Source organism: Amblyomma americanum, chromosome 10, assembly GCF_052857255.1.
Source record: "Amblyomma americanum isolate KBUSLIRL-KWMA chromosome 10, ASM5285725v1, whole genome shotgun sequence".
In the NCBI taxonomy this organism is placed as follows: Eukaryota; Metazoa; Arthropoda; class Arachnida; order Ixodida; family Ixodidae; genus Amblyomma; species Amblyomma americanum.
In genome coordinates this window covers 123,266,565-123,288,735 of record NC_135506.1, presented here as the reverse complement: position 1 = coordinate 123,288,735, position 22,171 = coordinate 123,266,565, and the positions used below count along the sequence as shown (strand labels likewise).

Genomic DNA, 22,171 nt, shown 5'->3' with positions numbered 1-22,171 from the left:
GTCTTGTTGTAAAAATAAGTTTTACTTGATTCTTTATACGTAGTCCGTGTAAGCTACAGCCTGGCACGCGCAAGCACTCGGGCGACATCACTTACAGTAGTAATTATTGTTTAATCCATTTGCGAAGTTGTATTTGAAAAATTATATACCAAAAGAAACATCTCGAATCCTGCGGTATAGAATGCTTATTTATGTGCTGAACTAAATCATTGACTGCAATGAGCTGTGCAAACGCTGATTCCAGCGTAGACTGGTCGGCAAGAACCGGTGTTATATCCTTCCATTTAACGCTGGGCGTATTAAAATCACCCCGAGTATAAAATCATTGTTCAACGCGGAAAGAAACTTTGACAGCTCTTTCAAGTATTCAGCCCTATTTACGACATGTGGGCGGTACAAGGACCACAATATTAAGGGGCCACCCGTGCGTTTTGAAATATTGCACCGCATTTATTCACCGCACGACGTATTCGTTGCTTCCGGCTTAGAACGGTAGCATGCCCTTGGAAGTATGAAACCATCGCCCTCATACGTGTGCCTGTCTCTCCGGTATACGTCATAGCCAGACGGAAACATCTAAGCGTCCCCAATGGAATCAGGCAGCCAGGATTTGTTTCCATGTACGACGTTCGGCTGTGCTGAGCATACCAAAGCTGCAAAATTAACAATTTTATTTTTTAGGTTTCGACAACTGACACCGACGAAATCGAGCTCATTGGTTGCCGGATTCCGTTGATTAGGGTGGAGCGTACCGAAAGACACTTGCCGGGGCCGATCAACGACTACCTATCTTGCAGTCTCGACAGCCTTTTCTGAGGGGGCGTCTTAGACAAAGCATTGATTTTTGGCGCGGGACTTACGTAAACGCAATTTATAGGGTGCTTCAAGTGAGCGTGCATGAGCAACAAGCTTGGACTGCGCATGGCGCACACATGAAATGTGATCTCGGATCGCAAATGGTTCTCCTTTAAGCTTCCCCCCCCCAGATGATAAGACACCCTCCTTGTCTTCGAATGGGCAAACTTTAAGCATTATCTGCCGTATTTTTAAAACAATATTTACCCAAACAGTGAGTATGATCAACGCCAGCCGTGTACAGTGATTGTCCTAGTTTCGACTGAAAAAAGGCTACCCGCGCTTCCGCAGATTGCTGCCAGCCCTCGGTTGCAGTGTCTTCAATTCCAAAAATTAGTAGCTAATTTCCTCGGGACCTATTGTTCGTTAACTCCACAGTAGCCTTGAAAGAGGCAATATCACGGGTCAATGCAGTCAGGTGCAATTTAGCAGTGCCATCATGGTTCACCGTAAGCGTATCATTTTAAAGAGTCAGTACTCAATTTAGGACACTGTCGATCATCGTTGCCATGTCTCGTTGCTGTACTTTCCCAGATTGCAAGTCCTTAAGGAATCTAGCTTGGTCTGCCTCTAACTTATAAATAGTCCTATATACATCGTCACTGGTGGCTGTAGCCGCATCCCCAGGATAAGGGTTTGTCTCCACATATCCCGACAGTAGTAACACAAAATGTGACCAGGCACTGTTCGCGACAGAAAGCATATCGAGACATTAATGAATTCTGTAAAATAGAGAGTCTAGGCACGACACCACAATAATACAGAGGCTCGAGGAAAAGAAACAGGATGCATTTCGCATGTAATAAGTCTGGGTAAATAACTGACCTGAGCAAATAGAAGAAAAATGTCGCGCCCTGGTCGGCGCACGCCGTAACTCCACTTATATGGTAGGGTCCTGTCGCTGGGATCGCTCGTCGTGACCACTTGCCAGATGACTAGTTGTCCAGGAGCCGACACCGGAGAAACTGACTTGATGAGCGGCAGATGCAAGGCTGTAGATGGGGCGTGGTTTTCAAACGTCTTTTATGTCGAAACGGGAGAGGTTGGTAAGACTGGTTCCAGTCAAGCTCGGATATCTGCTGCCGTCTAGGGTCTCAATTTATTGCGTGAAATGAGTGTTGAATGCTTCAGCTAAGTTGTTGCCTGTATAGTCCTTTCCATCAATAGTGACCTTGTCGACTGCTGCCTTGATGTACTTGCCATTAAGAGAACGCAACTTTTTCAAAGTATGTCAGGACGATCAACTGCAGGAAAGTAATTCTCATAGTAACGTGTCCTTGCATTACGTATATATGTTTAGCTTATTTCTGTATTTCAAGAATTCTTTCAGAATGGAAATGTCTTTGAACGCAGCAAAAGAATTGTACAGTTTATTCTTTTTTTGATGCGCGCGAGTAACTCTGGTGATATCCACGGCTTTCGCGCTTTCCTGTTCTTTCGCTTGCTTTTAAGAGGAAAATGCTTGTGATATAATGTGTTAAATTTTTCAACAAAGGCTTGATATGATTCGTTCGCGTTATGTTGGTTATATACGTGCTATTGTACAAAGCACATCTCCGCATGGAAATCATCAAGGGAGGCTGCTGTTATATCTTGGAATAAGGATACAATCTGCTTTTTAAATTTGGCATACCGGATGACATACCGGCCATTGGGAAGAGGTAGAACAGATTTCAACAATACGTAAGAAGCGGATGCAAGTTGTAAGCGGGTGAACTCGGCAGTACAGAGACGGTGCACAACTGGGGCGGGTTGTTCTAAGATGAACGGTAGGTCGAACTCAACAACACTTGTAGCACAGTCATTAAGGGTTGCGTGCTCACTAAGGAAATCAAGGCTGAGTATGATTTCATGAGGGCAGTGGTTGAGAGCGGTAAAGAGCACGGTGGTTTGGCGATCAGAAATCGACACACGAGAAGCACACAGGTCGAGAACTGGGGACATTGTGCCATCGGCAACTCGAACAATGGCTGTAGGAGCAGGCGTCAGTATTTGCGGAGGCGGCGTCGTAGGTCGGAACTCATCACAGAAATGTGGGCGCTCGCGTCAACCAGAGCAGAGACGGCAACTCCATCTACTTGTACGGTCAGTAAATTCCGCGAGGCACGAAGATCAAAACGAGGATTCTTGGGCCAAGTCGTCACTGCAGCATCACCTATAGATTCTGCAGAAGCTAGTTTTGCGCCTGTGATCGTCCGTAGGGGCTAGGACAGGAAGCGCGTGGTCGTTGCGGCGAACGGGACTGGCAGCGCTGTGGGGATGGTGAGCGGCTGAAGCGGGGCGGCGAGACGTCGGTTGTGGGGCTTGATGGGTCCAAGGATCGCGAGAAAGAGCTTGAGCGGGCTGCGTCGGGGTTAAAAGGGGGAGTCGAGAAACGGGTCCGCTGGGAGAAGTACCATCGACTACGGCAATGAGGGGCGATGTGGCTTACACGGGAACAATTGAAACATATGGGTCTGTCGTCAGGCGTACGTCACTCGGAGGGATCGCGCGGTCGGGGAGTTGCGTAAACAGGCCGGACAGGATAAAGAGGACGGACATCGGATACTTAGGGTGGGATGAATAGCGGCGACTGAGTTGTAACCAAAGTTGACAAATTTTGTGTCGCACGACGGCTTGAATAAGTGGAAGGGTCAACGGCTGGTCGGCCACAGGAGTTGCTAAAAGAGCCGGACGAACTGCTTCAAGCTCACGGCGCACAATACGGGTCACGTTATCAGATGAGGTCGGCTGGTTCCGAGAACAAAGATCTTGCCAGGAGGAAGACGCAGCCGTATTGGGCAGGCGTGCGATATGCTTGGTGATACGTCGGCTTTTGGCGTCCTCGAAGCGGCGGTATTCTTTTATGATGTCGGCGATCTTGTCGCAGTTTTCGTAGATGAGCAGATTGAAGGCGTCGTCTGCAATGCCCTTGAACACATGTCCGACTTTGTAAGCCTCGCTCATCTTTGTATCCACTGTGTAGCACAGTGACAACACATCTTGAATATAATAGACGTAGGACTCCGTGGATGATTGGGCGCGACTGGCAAGAGCTCTTTTAGTGGAAAGCTGCCGGCCGAGTGGTTTGCCGAAAACTTCGATAAGCTTCTGCTTAGAGTCAGCCCAAATGGTCAGTGTCTCTTCATTGGTATCATGCCACTTGAAAGCCGTGCTCTGAAGGTAAAATCTATGTTCGCAAGCATAGAAGCTTAGTCCCAGCGGTTGTTAACGCTGCACCGTTCATACCTGCGAAGCCAAGTCTCGACGTCGGCGACATCGTCGCCAGAGAAGGGTCCAGGATCACGAGGGCGAGTGAGGACGACGGAGGACACCGATGCTGCCGAATCTTGGGGGGATGCTTCCGTCATTGTCGGTCGTGGTAGGTATCATCCGCTACGTAGTTCCTTCTTGCCACACCTCCACCAAGACTACCAAGGATGTTTCGGGGGAAATACTATTTGCATTTATTTACAAGCGTCCGGGGTTAGAATCAAGAGTTCCTAGCAGGGAGTACCAACACGAGCAGGGAGTCACATTAACCTCCTCTTCTTCGTTCGTCCTTTCACGCGAGAGGCCACTTCGTCTTCCACTGCCACTTCGTCATAACAATATTTAACTCCTTTCATTTATGTCACTGCCACTCTAGCAACCTGCATTTTCGAAGGGAAGGTGGCGGTTTCAATACACAAGTTATACATGGGTTCTAATGGCGAAGCAATAATGTCGATGGCGTGTTTAACTGGATCTATCTGGGTATCATCCGCGTGACGCAAGGTACTGTTTTTCAAGTCGCTAAAAGCTGATAAAATTTTGTGCGTAGAGACAGGCTCTAGAAATAAAGACGAATGGCATTTATCAAAGGCTAGGTTCGATGAATGGGCTGCGAAATTCCATGAATGGGAAAAACGTTAAATTTTGTGTGAGATTATTACCTAAATATTATATGCCATATACGTGATTTTACTGGAGATTCTAACCTGCAAGACGACGGAGTCGAGTGACCGAAGCTTACGTCAGAGTTTATCAGGGCGATTTGATGCAGTTTGAAAGTTTCGTAATATCTGTCTTTCGCCTGTCGTATGTCGGACTTCAGTTTATTCCTATACTTTTTATTATTTATTTATTACAACCTCAAAGGCCCCATTGAAGGGGTATTACATAAGGGAGTGGAATTCAGGGCACATAGTTGATTCAATGGATTTTTTGAATGATGATTGGTCGGAGTAAAGTACGAAGGTTTTGGGCAAGTCATTCCAGTCCTTTGCAGTGCGGACAAAAAATGATGACAGGTGAGCCCTAGTCCGGGCAAGAGGAGGGTAAACGGCCTTCTGGTGGTTCGTGCGGCTAGAGATGGGGAGGGCAGGGCTGATAACAAACTTGGTCATGGGGTGATAGTATAATTTATGAAAAAGACATAGTCTTGCAATAGTACGGCGGTCTGCCAAGTTTATAAGATGAGCATTACGTTTTAGTTCAGTGACACTTACATGATAGGAATAGGCCGAGTAGATGAATCTTGCTGCGCGGTTCTTTGTTGCATCCAGTAAGTTAGAAAGGTTACCTTGATAGGGGTCCCATACCGCGCATGCGTATTCAAGTTTGGGACGAATGAATGTTAAATAAGCGAACAAATTTACTGACGGAGGAGCTAGGAGAAGGGTTCGGCGAAAATAATTGAGAACACGATTAGCATCGTTAATTATCTGCGTTACGTGATGTGACCAATTGAGATCGTGGGCTAAATGAACACTCAAGTATTTATACTCCGTTACAGCAGTGATTTCGGAATTGGAGATTGAGTAGCTTGAAGTAGGTTGGGAGCGACGTCGATGAAAGAATAGGAGAGATGTTTACTTCGCGTTTAAAGACATTAGCCATTTGTTACACCAGGTTATTACACAGTCAATGTCGGATTGCAGGAATTGGATGTCACTACTGTTGGTTATTGGGCGGTAAATAACGCAGTCGTCTGCAAACTTGCGCACGTTGGAACACAAGTTAGCTGGCAAGTCATTAATATAAATAAGGAAGAGAAGGGGCCCCAGGACGGTGCCTTGTGGCACTCCAGACAGAACAGAAGGATAAGAAGATGTACGCTTATTAGCTAAACCAAACTGCTGTAGGTTAGTAAGGAAGTTCCGATTCCATTCCAAAATAAAGCAATTAAGATTAAGGCGTGAAAGTTTTAGAAAGAGCCGCTTATGAGGAACTTTGTCGAAGGCCTTTTCAAAATCAAGGAACAGAGCGTCAACTGGAATGTTAAGGTCGAGGTTGGAGCTTAAGTCGTCAACAAACAATGCTACTTGAGTGTCGCACGATAAACCTTTTAGAAAACCATGTTGAGCAGGCTCAACAGGCTCGACGAGGAATTTCATAATATGCGAGTATATTACATGCTCCATTAACTGTGAAGGAATGCTACTGATGGATATCGGTCGGTAATTATGACGAGAAGACGATGGGCCTTTTTTCGGAACTCGAATGACTTCGCCCACTTTCCAGTCATGTGGAATGACACCTGATGATAGAGACTGGCGAAAAATATGGGACAGTATGACGCTAGTAGTATGCTTTGTTTTTGAGTGTTTTTGCGTTAATGCCGTCGATACCTGCAGATGACGTTTGTTTCAAAGAGTCTAAGTTTTACAATATCAATAGGGTCAAAAGCAATATCAGGCATGGGCGGGAAATCAAAGGAAAGGAAATCAGGACGGTCACCACCGGGTTCACGAGTGAAATCAGAGCTAAAGGTTAAATTTAAGATTTCTGCAACGTCTTGCTCCGCAATTGGATTATTATCATCGTCGCAAAGTGCTATCGTATCGCTCGATTTAGGATTGATGTACTTCCAGAGTTGACAGTGGTTTGTGCGTAGCATACTGGGCAGTGTTGATGAAAAAAATCAGTGCTTGGCTTTGAGAACTTCTGAGGTATGAGATTTCTCTGCCTCATAATATTTATTTCATGTGCTCGGGTTCTTAGAACGTGTAGCGGATCGAAAAAGCCTTTTTTTTCTTGTTAAGGCGCTTGAGTGAATTATTAAACCAAGGTGATGTAAGGCGCTCAGTGACGGTAATTGTAGGAATGTATCTTTTAATGAAGCGAAGAAAAACAAGAACATCTTTGGTGTCAACAAAGAGCTGATATAATTCATGCTCTTCTTAAATACCCGTGTACAATTCACGAGAAATTTACGGCTTTCGTATCGTCTTTCAAATCCTTTTTAATTTTGGAGTAAAATGCATGTAATAAAAATAAAAATGAATGAACTTGCAAAGAAATAACTCATAAGCGCTTTCCACACAACTTTCTCTATAAATGTTTTTATGCTTTATGGAGGTTTAACATCCCAAAGTGACTCAGGCTATGAGGGACACAATAGTGAAGGTTGAAAATTTCGACCACCCGGGGTTCTTTAACGTGCACTGACATCGCACAGTACACGAGTCTTTAGAATTTTACCGCAATCAAAATTCTACCACGGCGGCCGGGATCGAACCCGCGTCCTTCGGGACAGCAGCCAAGTGCGATAAACACTGAACCACAGCGGCGGCCTCTATATGTTTCTCTCCTGTCAACACCTAGAACATATGAAGCAAATCTTTACCAAGAACCTTGTGTTACATGTTGGAGTTTAACATTCTCATGACGATCACGCCTCGGAATCTCCTTCTTTCCGAATAAATAAATACCCGTATAATGAATCATGTCACAGCATCCAATTCCTGAATAGATGAGGGAGTAGTCAATGTTAGTTAAGAATAGATCAATGCATGTATGAGAGGTGGGAGTTACACGGTTTGAATTCGTAATCATATCTGTCACACCATTTTATCTTTGTAAAAGATCAAATTCTGCACTGCTTATAGTTTCACCTAACATAGCTATATTGTAGTCACCACCAATGATTACATCATACTTATTCCTCGTCGCAAGACATAAATAAGATTCCATCGTTTCAAGCAATGAACCCGAATTGCCAGATGGTGGCCTCTAAGCGACGGATATTAAAGCGTTTCCTGATATAACTGAGTATTTCAACGTCAACCAGCATGTAACACAATTCGGGATAAATTTCCAACTGAAAGTGTGCACCCAACATACATGCATGCACCACCCCACGAGAGGTTCTCCTACTTAAAGAAAATGTTGAAAATGATCTCCATTCAAAGTTATCGTTCTCAGTCAGCCAAGTCCCCGAAATGATAACTGCATAAAAAGAAAAGTCAAAGCTGCTTAACAAGATAGAGAATTCATCACCCTTGTTTTTGACTGATCTAGCATTTAGGTGGAAGTACCTAATTATTGACGGGCTATCTAGTTCAAAGCGCACAGTGTTCCGCATTTCAAATGGGAGAGGATATATGTTACTAGCCATCACATTGTTGTGTCTGCGTGCAGTGCTTACAATTGCTTACTATTACAATTGTGTGCAGTGCTTACGACACCTGCTTACTATTGCACGTTCACGAGTACACTTTCATCTCGAATGATTTTAGCACTATCACGTTCATTTCGGCACCATTTCAGCACCAAACAAACTTGATATTGCTTCTCTGAGCCCATCTTTAGTTTTCAGAAGTAAGGCTTTCGTTCTACGGATAAGTTTTTCACACAAGTACGCACGTTTGCCCTACACAAATACACACGTTTGGTGGCATAAGCTGCGACTGCGCCACCCTTCAGTACGTAGGGGTTCCTCTTCAACAAATTCGCAACAGTGGAGCCTTCTGGGATTCACAGATAATCTCTGTGAGGCGACAAACCAAAGCTTGAATGGGTAGGAACCTGTCATTGTTTTCTCGGACTCAAGTCTGCAACATTCCTTTGTTCGCAAAACTTGCCTATGCGTTACAGGTTTTCTACTGTGCAGGAAAGTGCAGGTGATGCTCAGAATATCTGCTACCATCGTGCGTTCCTAATTTGAACACATGCGTCTCGATAAACTAGTTCTTTCTGTTGAGTCTGGTGGAATAGGCCTTGTTCACTTAATCGTGCATCACCGTCTTTCCCGTTTTTTTTTTCGTTTTTCAAATCGGCGAACCATCCTTTTTTAGTAGCTGTTCTTATCAGGAGTCTCAGTGCTAATTTGCCTTTCCAATTCGCACCGACTGGACACACTCGTGAGGGGCCCTTATGGGGATTCCTCAAGGATGTTGCTGACACGTTCAATTTCCTCACTGTGCGCTTTTCTTTAGACTACCTGTATAGCCTCTCCAGATGGCAGATTACTCAGTCACTTACAGAGTATTTGTTTCCTGCACCGCTGTATCGACCACCATTTTTGAAGTTCCTTTACACCAGTGTTTTGAAACGTGTTAGGCGAATGTGCATTTCTTCTGCTCCAAGAACATTCTTCTTTAAACTGCACACATCCACGTTGCCTCTCAAGGCTTGGCTTCACGCTGAAGAGATGCTTGCGCCACAGACGGTGAATTGCTATCTCTACAATACTCCAGACACAATTGACGATTGTTTTATTCTCTGCATTGATGCTTTGTTCTTCTGGGCCATATTACAACGAAAAATTAAGAAGGACAATGACATCACACCCCACAGTATCCGCTTCTTGACTGTGGAGAAAAACTGTGTTGTGCTATATGATCTCTTTATGTTACTGGGACTTTTCAGTCTGGAAAAGCCGCATGATGAACCACAACGCCTAATCGCCACGGTCGTCGAAATCCTTATTTTGTGAGCAATTTGTCCTCGTGCGGGGAGTATATGCTACTGTGGAAGAGCCGCCAAGCTGGTTCCCCTATCTCGGGGCATGTGTGTGCCTCCCAGACTTCTGATATTTTGGAAGCTGGGTTCGTGCAGCAGTATGATGGCGTGGTGGTTTGTGGCATAAACATGCTTTGATATTTTTTTTTCGACACTATAACTATGCAATAAAGAAAAAAGAAGAGCCGTGGCGGAGTACCATGTCCCACTCTCGCACGCCGGTGGTGCTGGTTCGATTGCTACTTGGACCTCAGTTTCTTTTTCTTATTATTTTTAATTTTCTGGCAGTTCGTGTGGACCCCTACTTCCGTCTACATTAGTGTCAAACTTCCGTCCACGCCACTTATGAACTAAGACAGGCTTTCGCCTTAAAATGAGTGGCGCGGGCTTGTTGATGAACTGTGAACGCCGCATATGCAACTGAATGTACGCGTGCCTACTAGCGACTGCCTATGTTTTATTTAAACTTAATCCTTTGGCGCCCATCTTTGTCGTTCTATGTGTCTTTCCCCTGTGAGCTCCGCGTCACGAGTTCAGTACGACCTCTGAGCCACCGTATTTATAGTTTGTCGCTGGTCGTATGCAGGGAAAGTGGAGTCTCATTCTCGTTTCCGTTTGCTCCTTTTTCAGTGGATGGGCTGAGATCGGAATGCGGGCCGAGAATGGCGGCTTCTTGACAAATAGGGTCGGCCCTTCGCTCTGCTTCGAGGCTGTAAGAAGAAAGAGTAGCAAACACAAAACTGAAGTTCGTTACCACGGTTACATAGCCGACGCTGGCACACCCATTTGTCTGTCTGTGAGAATTATAGATGCAAGACAATTGAAAGTAAGTTCATCGATTTACTCACTTCATCTTGCTTAGGTGTTCAACGATGTTCGGCACAGGTAAAAAGATGCGAATTATTTGCGTTGTGTGTAAAAGCAAACAATTACGGCTTGCTATCCTACGTGTACATGACGTTTCACCGCTAAGATCATTTACTTCTATCAAGAAATAAGGCGTAAAGGTGGTCATACCACATAATTCAATCATTTTAAAAGAATCTTAATGAACGAATTTGGAGACTTTCGGAGAATAAAAAACTGCAATTATTTACATCATTAAATTACAGATGAATTGCTCCTGTACTCAATGAGGTGTGCTCCTTAATATTTATCTATGTGCGCCGAGACAAAGATTACTCAGGTCCCGTGACCAGTGCCTGTTTTCACTGAAATTCTGATTTGTGATGCGGAAATTTGTCTAAACAAAAGAACTAACTCTAGTTTTGCAAGAAACAGTGAAGCTTTCTGGGTAAAAATTTATGCACTTTTTGTCCAGTGTAGACTATTGTCAAGAGGCATGGGCTCAGGTATGGTTTATCGTTTTGGGGTTTAACGTCTGAAAGCGACTCAGGCTATATTTTTTATTCTTCTGTCTAAAGACATCCATGACTGATGAGGTCATATTGACGCCAGTGCTCGCGCAGACGGACGCCCCTATCAAGAAGAGGAGAACGAAATGTTGGAGAAGCGCTTGTCCAGGGCTACGAGGCGTGCTGACTCTCGGCGGCTTAACGCCAGCGTGACTGTCGGCAGCTTTACGCCAACGTTACATCTGGTGCTGGTGCTCGGTACGTCGTCAATGTACTGTACGCCCCTTTCAAGAAGCAGTTCAAGCCCCGGACAAATACCTAAGGTAGACACGCAAGTCCACCAGGGCAGTCGCCGATTGCAAGGCCTACCTCCCGAATTTGGACTACTCCCTTCTTCTAATCCACCCCGAAAGGCCCCCACAATTAATACCCCAGCTACAGTTCCGCCGGTCCTGCTTCACCACCAGCGAGAGCAACCGCATTTCCACGGCCAAACTCACAATGACGCCGAAGACTGGCTGGACCAGTACGACCGGTTGGCCATCTACAATGGCGGAGGCGCTGACTGAAGGATACGTCATGTTATTTCGCCCTTGAAGACTATGCGAGGTCGTGGTTCATCAACAATGAATCTGGCCTTCGAACGTGGGATACGTTCAAATCAAAGTTCCTCCAAATGTTCAGGGACAGCACGTTACACAAGGAGAAGGCTGACCTACTTCTGCGGGCCCGTCATCAACTCCGCAACGAGAGTGTGATGGTATACGGCGAAGAAAGGAAGCGACTCTTCCGAAGTGCGGACCCAAGCATGTCGGAGGAGAGGAAGGTACGCTTCCTGATGAAAAGGGTTAAGGAGCAGCTGTTCGCCGGCCTGGTTTGAAGTCCTCCAGCGACTTTAACTGACTTGGTAAAGGAGGCGAGCTCTATCCAGAAGTCTCTTGACATGAGGGCCCGACAGTACGACCGCCCAACAGCATCGATGCACACGGCCACTGTGGAGGGAGACACGATGAACTCGGCAGAATCTCTACGTGACATAATTCGATATGTCGCGCGAGAAGAACTGTCGGAGCTCTTTCCTTCTGAGGTACAGCCTCAGGTTGACACACTTGCTGATGTTCGCGAGGAGGCGCCACGAGCTTTAAGTACGTACACACCACTACCTCTCCCAGGCCCGGTACAGCCGCAGCACCCTAATCTCAGCTACGCCACCGTCACACGTCGTTTCATTCCATCCCAGACGAACCAACGTTATGACGCACCTGCCTCCGCCGCTACACAGGATCAACCTCTCCAGCCTAATTCTCCACAGCGCCTAGGATGACGCAGAACGAATATCTGGAGAGCGCCAGACAATCAACCGGTGCGCTACCATTGCGGGGAAGCTGGACATGAATGGCGCCACCACCTGTACAAGGAGATGGGCCTTCGAGGATTCCCCGTTGGCTGTCCCCGTCCGACGTGTGGAGAACGACCGCACGTGATCGTGGATCTACATCTCGCAAGCGGACTCAGCACAGCGTCACTTCTCGCGATCACCATCTCCGCGTCGCTACAGTTATCCAGGAGGAGAGCAGCCTTGGAGTCCCCGTAAGGGAAAATTAGGTTCTGCAGCCACTGGAGGTGCGGCTGCTGAACGACAAAATGTGCAAGATGTTCCATCGCTGCCAGACAGTTCACACAGAACGCCGAATTCCTTAGTTGTACCGACGACTCATCAGACAAAGTCCCTCGAAACAAGCCGATGTCCTCACGTACCCTCCTTGGCCACGACGCCTTTCCTCGATGCCGGACTTCTTCGGCGCACTGCAGCCGAGACAGAATGCCTCGACATCTCTAAACTAAGACGTAAGCAACAGACGACTTAGAGATTTCGGTCAATGGCGCCTATGTTAGCGCTCTGGTGGATACTGGCGCCGGTTATTCTGTGCTGAGTGGAAAATTTGCTGCGACACTAAAAAAGGTCACAACCGCTTGGGACGGCCCACAAATGCGTACTACAGCGGGCCATTTGATCACACAAAAGGGAACGCGCACGTCGCGGGTAACAGTGCAAGGCCAAATATTCCTTGCAACGTTTGTAGGGCTAGTCGAGTGCTCCCAGAACGTCATACTCGGCATTGACTTTTTTACCCAAAACGGTGTCGTGATTGATCAGCTGTCGCAGTCAGTTCTCGGCCGAGAAAGCCATATCCGTCCATAGTGTTCTCCTAGCGGCGCTGCACATTTTAGACGAACACGTGACCGTGCCTCCACGTTCCAGCGTAATGGTAACCATCGGCTCAAAGAACATACGGCACACTGAGAGTGTCGTGAAATGCAAGCAGTTGTTGCTTTTGGACAGAGGACTTTCAGTCGCCAGGGCGGTTGTATTCCTCGAAGACAGCAACGTCAATGTTCTTCTCACAAATTTCAGCAACCAACATCAGCACCTTAACAAGGGGACGACTGTGGCATAATGACGCTCTTAGTGAAACACGGTGTGTGCGCAGTGGAACGGCTGCTTCAGCGACTGAGCCTGATGAACCTGCTGGCGTTCAGTGCGACATTAACCCAACCCTGCCCCTCGAGCAGCGAGGCAGTGCGGGAACTTCTCTATCACTACCGTGGTGCCTTCGCGTCGTCCTCACGCGTTGGGATGACGCATCTTGCAAAACATCGCACAATTACTGAAGAAAATGTTCCATCACTCCGACAGTCACCTTATCGAGTGCCCACTAAAGAACGTGAAGCTATCAGCACACAAGTGAAACCAACGACGTCATTCGACCTTCTAGGAGCCCGTGGACGGCACCTGTCGTGCTTGTGAAGAAGGACGGCACCTTACGATTCTGTGTTGACTACCGTCGGTTAAACATCACTAAAAAAATGTGTACCCGCTACCTAGAATTGAGGGCGCCTTGAATCGCTTATGCAACACCTCCGTCATGGACCTGAAGTCTGGATATTGGCAAATTGAGGTAGACGAGAGGGACCCCGAAAAAACGGCATTCATCACTCCAGACGACCTGTACGAGTTCCAGGTGATGCCATTTGGTCTTTTTTCGGCACCCGCGACATTCCAAAGGCTCATGGATACCGTTCTTGCGGCTTTGAAGTGGCAAACTTGTCTCGTCCACCTGGACGACGTCATCGTTTTTGCCCCGTCTTTCGAGGAGCACCTGCGTCGCCTCAAGGACGCATTTTAAGCCATACCGTCATCAGGCCTTACTCTAAAAGCCGAAAATTTCCATTTTGCGTACGAAGAGTTAACGTTTTAGGCCATATCGTGAACTACAAAGCAGTCCTTCGTGATCCCGAGAAAACGTCCACCATTGCCAATGTTCCAGAAGGAAGTTCGTCGACTCGTGGGGCAATGCGCGTATTTACACCTCTTTGTGTAGAATTTCTCCAAAATTGCCCCACCCCTTAATGATCTGACAAAGCGTATGTGCCGTTCAAAAAGAGACCACCACAGCAGATGGCGTTTCAAGAGCTTCAGCGCCGCCTGCAGTCACCCTCTGTTCAGGCGCACTTTGATGAACTTGCAGACACAAGGGTCCACACCGATACAAGCAACGTTGGTTTGGGCGCTGACCTAGTACAAGTTCGGCGCGACCAACCACGTGTCATCGCCAATGCGAGCCACGCACTATCGAAGACAGAAGCCAATTACTCTGCCTCTTAAAAATAATGCCTCGCCATCGTGTGGGCAGTTTCGATGTTCAGACTATACCTTTATGGCCACTCTCTCAAAGTATTGACCGATCATCACTCCATGAGGCTTACCAGCCTCATGGAGTTCTCCGGGCGTCTCGCACTATGGAGTCTTCGTCTCCAAAAGTTCGATATCATCGTCAATTACAAATCCGGTCAAACACACGCAGCCGCCGACTGCTTATCTGGGGCTCGCATGCAAGCAGCTCCGGACGACGCTGCTGACGACGATGATGTCTTCTTGAATGCAAGACATGCCAACGATTTAGCCGGGCATCAACGCGCCGACCCCGACCTCCGCGACATCATTTGTTATCTTGAAGGTGCCAGCAGAAGAGTTCCTAAAGCGTTCAGGCGAGCTTTGTCTTCTCTCTGCATACAAAACGGTGTTCTCTTCAAGAAGCATTTCGCCGCCAACCGTAGGCGATAATTGCTGGTCGTTCCTGCGAACCTGCGCAACAAACTTCTTCACGCCTGTCATGACGAACCAGCTTCCGGCCAACTTGGTGTTACTAGAACACAAGCTAGAATTCAAGAGAAGTACTACTGTCCTCGCCTGGGTCCTGACTTTGCGCATTAAGTCCGCACTTGCCGGGATTGCCAGAGCCGCAAAGCTCCGCCCGTGAAGCCAGCCGGATTCCTCCGGCGCATTGAGCCGCCTTCGCAATCGTTTTAACAAGTCGGCATGGACTTGCTCTGGCCCTTTCTTACATTAGACTCCGGAAAAAGGTGAATAATAGTAGCCACTGATTATATCACACGTTATGCGGGGACAGCATCTCTTCAAAGTAGCACCCCCATCGAAGTAGCTCAGTTCTTTGTTCATCAAATCGTATTACTTCATGGTGCTCCACAAGTTCTAATTACGGACAGAGGGGCTGCCTTTACGTCTGAGCTCCTGCACCATATTCTAATTTTCAGTCGCACCAGTCACCGTCGAACGATTTCTTATCATCCCCAAGCAAACGGACTGACGGAACGTCTAAACGAGACGCTTGCGGACATGCTTTCAATGTACGTGGACGTGGAACATAAAACCTGGGACGACGTCCTACCCTACGTCACGTTCGCATACAATACAGCCGTGCAGGAAACAACCAACATGACACCATTTGGCCTAGTTTATGGGCGTCAGGTGACGACAACACTCGATGCCATGCTGCCTCATGTCGACGATCACCCAAATGACGACGTTGTTTCTTTTTTTCATTCATTCATCTTTATTCGACATCTTTACAGAGGTCTGCAGCACAGACAAAAGCTGAAGACAGCTTGACGGAGTCTGTGCCCCTTAACAATTGATGTTCGTACGGACGTGTACAAATGATAGTTGGCAAAGGCAGTTTCAAATTTATAATTGGGAACATAAAGAGCCATGACTGAAAACTAAATGAAAAATTTCTTATTAATAACTGTGGACAAAAAATTCACAATATATTAGTAAAAAACATACTCGGTAATGATACAAGTTAGATACATGAATAATGGCTGAGTAAAACAAAAGACGACAGCAGGGAAGCACAGGTGGATACAGGATAACAAAGCCAACATTAGGAACGTTAGGAAAAACAATAGGAAGTGACACGTTGCTGAAAGTTGTAAAAACTGCAGGAAAAAACGTAGCCTTTCTTGTACGTTTTCTTTTAGCTTACAGCTTTTTTTTTCATAGATTACGAATATTAAGTTGGGACGGTTACCTGACGCGTAATGACTTAGTGCCGTAGTTGGTGCGCACTGAAGGAATGTGTCATATTTCACGGTGACGTGTTTCATAAACATTATCATTTCTCATCAGGTTCGAAAATAATGCTATGATATTATTTCCTCGGTATCTTGTTTTAAATTATCACTTGAGTAATGTGTCATTATACAGAAAGCGGATTGGACGGATTTTAAGATTTTCAAAGAGTGGTTCTGTATGATCATCATATGAGGAGTCGGAAATAACGCGCAATGCCTTTTTCCGCAGTAACAACAGCTTGTTCATGTTAGAGGCAGTTGCAGTACCCCAAATCAGATGACAATAGCTAATGTCCGAAATAATGCGTGGCTTATTTAAATAATTTTGTTCTGGTCGTGAAAAACGAACGTAATTTGGTTATTACTCCAACTACTTTGGCAGTTTTGTTAGCCATCATGTCGACATGTGAATTCGAAGACAAATGTTTCTCGAATATGACTCCAAGACTTTTGTAGAATGGACCATGTCAAATACTGATGTTCCGATTATTAGATTGTCAGCAACGGACACGTCCTGATTTTTTGCCCTGAAGAGAATGACTTTAGTTTTAGTAGCATAGATTCTTAATGAGTTTACAGAGCTCCATTTGTGTAATTTTTACAATGTAAGGTTTTCCCGGTCGAATAAGCCCACCGGCATAAGTGAAGTAAAAAACATGGTTGTATCACCGGCGTAAATAACAAATGTAGCTGAATCATCAATAGATGTTATGTCGTCAATATAAATATTAAACAGCAATGGGCCGAGGGTACTCTCTTGAGGCACCCCGCTGTTAATTTGCCTAATTTCAGATATGTGAGTACTAATGTGCACTCTTTGTTGGCGATACTGGAAATAACTTTTCACTAAACTTAGGAATACCCCTCGAAATCTTTAGATTGCAAGTTTCTCTAGTAATGTAGTATGATTTATGCGGTCGAAGGCCTCAGATAAATCAGTAAATACTCCTAGAGTTAGTAATTTGCTTTCGATTGCATGCAAAATGAGCTCGTTTTGAGTTAGAAGTGCTAATTCAGTTGAAAGTTCCTTTGTAAACCCGAACTGAGCATAACTAGTATGTTATGCTTTTCACAAAACTCAGCCATCTTCTTGTTAATTAACTTTGCTAATCCCTCTGTAAAAACTGCAAGAATAGAAATTGGTCTCTAATTGGTTAGGCTATATTTATCGTCACCTTTGAAAAGAACGCTCAATTTTGCGGTCTTCATACCTTAAGGGAATATGCCATGTGCAAAGGGGAGGTTATACAAATGCTCAAGCATGGGACTGATAGTGTCTAGGACGTGGTTTACAGGGCGCATCTGTAAGTAATCCGAGTCGCATGATTTGCTAAAGTTGAAGGTGAGAAACGTGTCGCAAATTGCTTCAGAGTTAGTTGGTTTCAAAAATGCGCTGTCACGGGAGTAATATCTAATGTTTTGTTAAGCTCCGTGAATCATGAGAAACAGTCAACAGGGTGGGGAAAAATTCGTTGAATGCGTTAGCCAGAGATGTTCCTGATGACGGTGTCTCATTTAACACCAAGCCTTCTAGGTTCTGTGAATTTCGGTGTCGCGACCAAGAACCATTTTAAGTCTTCGCAATGCAACGTCACTACGTTTCATATCAGTGTTAAAAAGGTTGTGAATGCAATTTCTTTTGCTATATCTTAAAAAAATTGTCACTTTGTTTCTAAAAGCCTTAAAAGTGCGCAGGTCTTCTGGATCCTTTGTTTCAATAAAACTTTGGAAAAGAGCGTCTTTTTTTTAGTTACTTTTAAAGATTAGTTTGTGATCCATAATTTACGAGTCTCTTTATTGTTTGTTTCCTTGCAGCAAAAAGCTTTGTAATAAGCTAACTTAAATAATGAAAGAAAAGTGTCGTAAGCAATGTCCGGGTGCGATTCGTTGTAGACTTCTTCCCACCTAATTTGAGATATTAATTGTCAAACTGTTCCAGAATAAATCGGTTAATATCTTTATATGTCATGTTACCCGTTGCCAGGAATGATGGTTGTGTTAATTTGTGGTCGTAATGAGAAATATTGGCAAGTGATCGCTTATGTGGGCGCCAATGGCGCCGGAATGATGTTTCCAATTGTGTATATCTGTTAAAAATACAGCTAATAATATTTCAGTATAATCATGAATACGGGTGCGCCTGTTAATCGTGTTAATACAGGGGTTGACATCGAGTATTGTAATGAAGTCTGATTGAGCTTTTAAGGCATGACGCATATTAATAATAATATCGCCTCCTATAACAAGGTTGTAGTTAACCATTCCAAAAAATTATACAAACATGAAAGTTTGGTATACTGCCAGATAGTGGGTGGTACAGAACGGTAAAGATGTTTGTAGAAGAAATGGCCGTCAAGATTTCAAAATCTGGAGTTGTTTGTGTGTATTTTTTCAATTATTTCTGTTGATGAGTCCTCTTTCGTCATGAGCAGTACACCGCCTCCTCTACCAGATAATGGCTGTCATGCTCTGACAACTTAAAAATTTCATTATCATATTTGTACCGTTTCTGAAAGCATGATAACATCAAAAGTAAAACCAAAGGAAGAAAGCAAAGCATACAGATCGTCATCCTTATTGCGAGCAGTACGAGCGTTAAGCTGAAAAAATGATATGCAATTTTAGTATTATTTGTCCGATGCAGTTTTGTTACGTCAAATGATGTTAATAAGCAGTTATGCATGACTTTCAAACAGCAAAAGAGGCTAAGGTTCGTCTTACAGTCTTAATGAATCTTTTTTAAATCGTGGGCAAAGGTTACACGAAGCACACGCGATTTATCCGTCTTCCTGGCATGAATTTTTCCTTCTTTTGTCCACGCGTATTTCCACCCCTTATCATTTTTTTGAACGACAGTCGTGCTGAGCAGTTATTTCAGAGCCATACACAAGTGTTCGTTGACATAGACAAATGAACCGAAGGTCTGAATAGTTGACCGGATTCTTCCGGGATTTCTCAAGGGCAGCGTTGCGCTTTCCACGTGTGCGTAATTGCACAACAACATTCGGACAGCCGCATCCTTCTTGGGCACACGATGGCAAACGTCTATGTCATCCTCACTGACTGGCTCCTGGATGACGTCTCGCAGCTGCTTGAACACAGCTGGGAGGCTTTCGTCCTCGACCAGCGGAATACCTTTGAGCTCAAGGTTACGGTTCCTCGAGTACTGCTCTAGATTTGTAAGCCTTTGCACTGAATCCATCGCTAATTTTCTATGCTGACTGCACTCCTCAGGTATAGCGGTGTTTTCCTTTTTTAGTGACACATTTGCTTTCTTAATCTTTGAAGAGCGCTTGGTCATTGCATCAAATTGCTCACTGAAAAAGTCCATTGACGACTTCAGTTATAATTAGTGAAAGGAAATGGCGCAGTATCTGTCTCATATATCGTTGGACACCTGAACCGCGCCGTAAGGGAAGGGATAAAGGAGGGAGTGAAAGAAGACAGGAAGAAAGAGGTGCCGTAGTGGAGCGCTTTGGAATAATTTCGACCACCTGGGGATCTTTAACGTGCAGACATCACACAGCACACGGGCGCCTTAGCGTTTTTCCTCCATAAAAACGTAGCCGCCGCGGTCGGGTTCAAATCTAGGTGCTCCTGATCAGTAGTCGAGCGCCCTAACCACTGAGCCACCGCGGCGGGTCACCTTCAGGTCTTTGAGCTCTTTTTTAGTTCCTTAATATAATAATTGGTTTTTGGGGAAAGGAAATGGCGCAGTATCTGGCTCATATATCTTTGGACACCTGAACCGCGCCGTAAGGGAAGGGATAGAGGGAGTGAAAGAAGAAAGGAAGAATAGGTGCCGTAGTGGAGGGCTCCGGAATAATTTCGACCACCTGGGGATCTTTAACGTGCACTGACATCGCACAGCACACGGGCGCCTTAACGTTTTTCCTCCATTAGTTCCTTCTCGATTATACTTTTCATGTCGCGCATTTGTTGCCTAAAGTCTTTTAGCGCTTTTCCGATATCCGGCGACATAACAGCAATAGACACAAGCACTTGGCTGTAGCATCAGCAACAGACTACAACTTGACGTAGTCACCAGCAAAGGGCGTATTCAACTTGGGTTTAGTAGTGAAGAGCGTCACAGTTCTTTCTTAATGCGTGATGCGCTGGTTTCTAGTTGCAGCCACAGATGGCGCTTGGATCTCAGGGTGGTAGGAGACCTCAAGCAATCTGGAAACGTGATGAGTAGTTGCTGCCACAGATGGCGCTGTGATCAAGGGTCGTAGCAGACCCCACGAAATCTCAAAACGGGATGAGTAAGAGCTAACGCAACTTAATGCCTTCGTAGCGTGTTCTGCGTGTGCTCGCCTCGCATTATGAAATTACTGGGCTCGATTCCCCGCATCTCCACAAGACTTTTTATTTGGAGGCCCTTGTTTCACAACGGCAACTCCAACATAGCCGAAACCGGCTTTACCGCCACATAAGGTCGTCAACGTTGTCACCTTAAAATAAATGTGGCCGCGGCCACACCACGCCTAGCGCGTATAGAGCATTTCCGATCCCCACCGCACGGCAGCGAATGCTATTGCAGCAACCGATTACCCCTCGTGTGTGACTGTTACTCTCATCTTGTCGACTTCATGTCGTCGTCTGCATCAACTTCCAACCGTACGCAACGGATCCACAGCACACCGCTTGAACGGTGCCGTCTGAAAATGTGTTATGCAGTCCCAAACATTATAGTGCGCTACCACTAAGGCCCCCAAGCTCAGGTTCTCCCGATCTGTACCTGAAGCCTGGCTTTGCAAGCCAAGCTTGGAACGGAAACCGAAATGAAACGCGACGGGATAGCTCACATAATTCGCATTTGGACAAGTCAACTGATTAGGATATTGGTCTGGGCTAGTTGGTTTTGTTTTTCTTCAACAGATTAAAGCAGCGCTCTGGAACACGGACACAAGACATGCAAGACAGAACGGGCGCTGACTACCAACTATTTATTAATGCGAAACCATTAGATGGCTACGATTACGCCGGAAGTATGCGCTAAACAAACCGTGGGAAGTTGCTGCTCTGTGACGTCACTAGGCATGCGACGTCGTCTTGGGTAATTGACGTCAAGTAAGTCATTAAACATTACAAAAAAAAATTAGCTGCGGTTCAGGAAATGGAAATTCGTTTTTGAGGAAAGAAAAATGGCGCAGTAATTGTCTCAAATTTCTCTTTCGACACCCGAATCTCCCCGCCGCGGTGGCTCAGTGGTTAGGGCGCTCGACTACTGATCCGGAGTTCCCGGGTTCGAACCCGACCGCGGCGGCTGCGTTTTTATGGAGGAAAAACGCTAAGGCGCCCGTGTGCTGTGCGATGTCAGTGCACGTTAAAGATCCCCAGGTGGTCGAAATTATTCCGGAGCCCTCCACTACGGCACCTCCTTCTTCCTCTCTTCTTTCACTCCCTTCCTTATCCCTTCCCTTACGGCGCGGTTCAGGTGTCCAACGATATATGAGACAGATACTGCGCCATTTTCCTTTCCCCCAAAACCAATTATTATTATTACCCGAATCACAATTACTGCTAGACCTGGTTAGAGAGCGACAGCGGTTGTGTATCAGGCATCTAGACGCGGCTTGGCATCTGAAACGTTCAGTGCGTTCCGCACACTGGATAGGAAGTGGGTTCACCCTGCCACCCTCGCAAGAAGTTGGTTGGCCACCCAGTGAACGCTGCGGCCTATAGCTGCAGTGCGGCGTGTCTGTCTCAACGTTGTCAGCGCTAATACATGCAGCCCACATCTCTCTCACCGCCGCCACGTACCTCAAAGCGCGATTGAGGAATCCGCTGTCCCAGGGAGCCAGGTACGCGCCTTC

General features: G+C 45.9%; 1 protein-coding gene and 1 long non-coding RNA gene across 3 annotated transcripts in view; one reads left to right on the top strand and one right to left on the bottom strand.

Annotated features, from left to right (window-relative positions):
• LOC144106850 (uncharacterized) overlaps positions 1–22,171 on the top strand; it is a 142,478-nt gene that overhangs the window by 51,852 nt on the left and 68,455 nt on the right. For both annotated transcript variants that reach the window (XM_077639798.1, XM_077639797.1), the window contains exon 3: positions 10,192–10,387. In XM_077639798.1, coding sequence (XP_077495924.1) covers positions 10,192–10,387 — 196 coding nt within the window. The remainder of the gene's footprint in view (positions 1–10,191; positions 10,388–22,171) is intronic.
• LOC144106852 (uncharacterized) overlaps positions 1–22,171 on the bottom strand; it is a 106,037-nt gene that overhangs the window by 48,205 nt on the left and 35,661 nt on the right. The gene's annotated exons all lie outside the window — the stretch shown is intronic.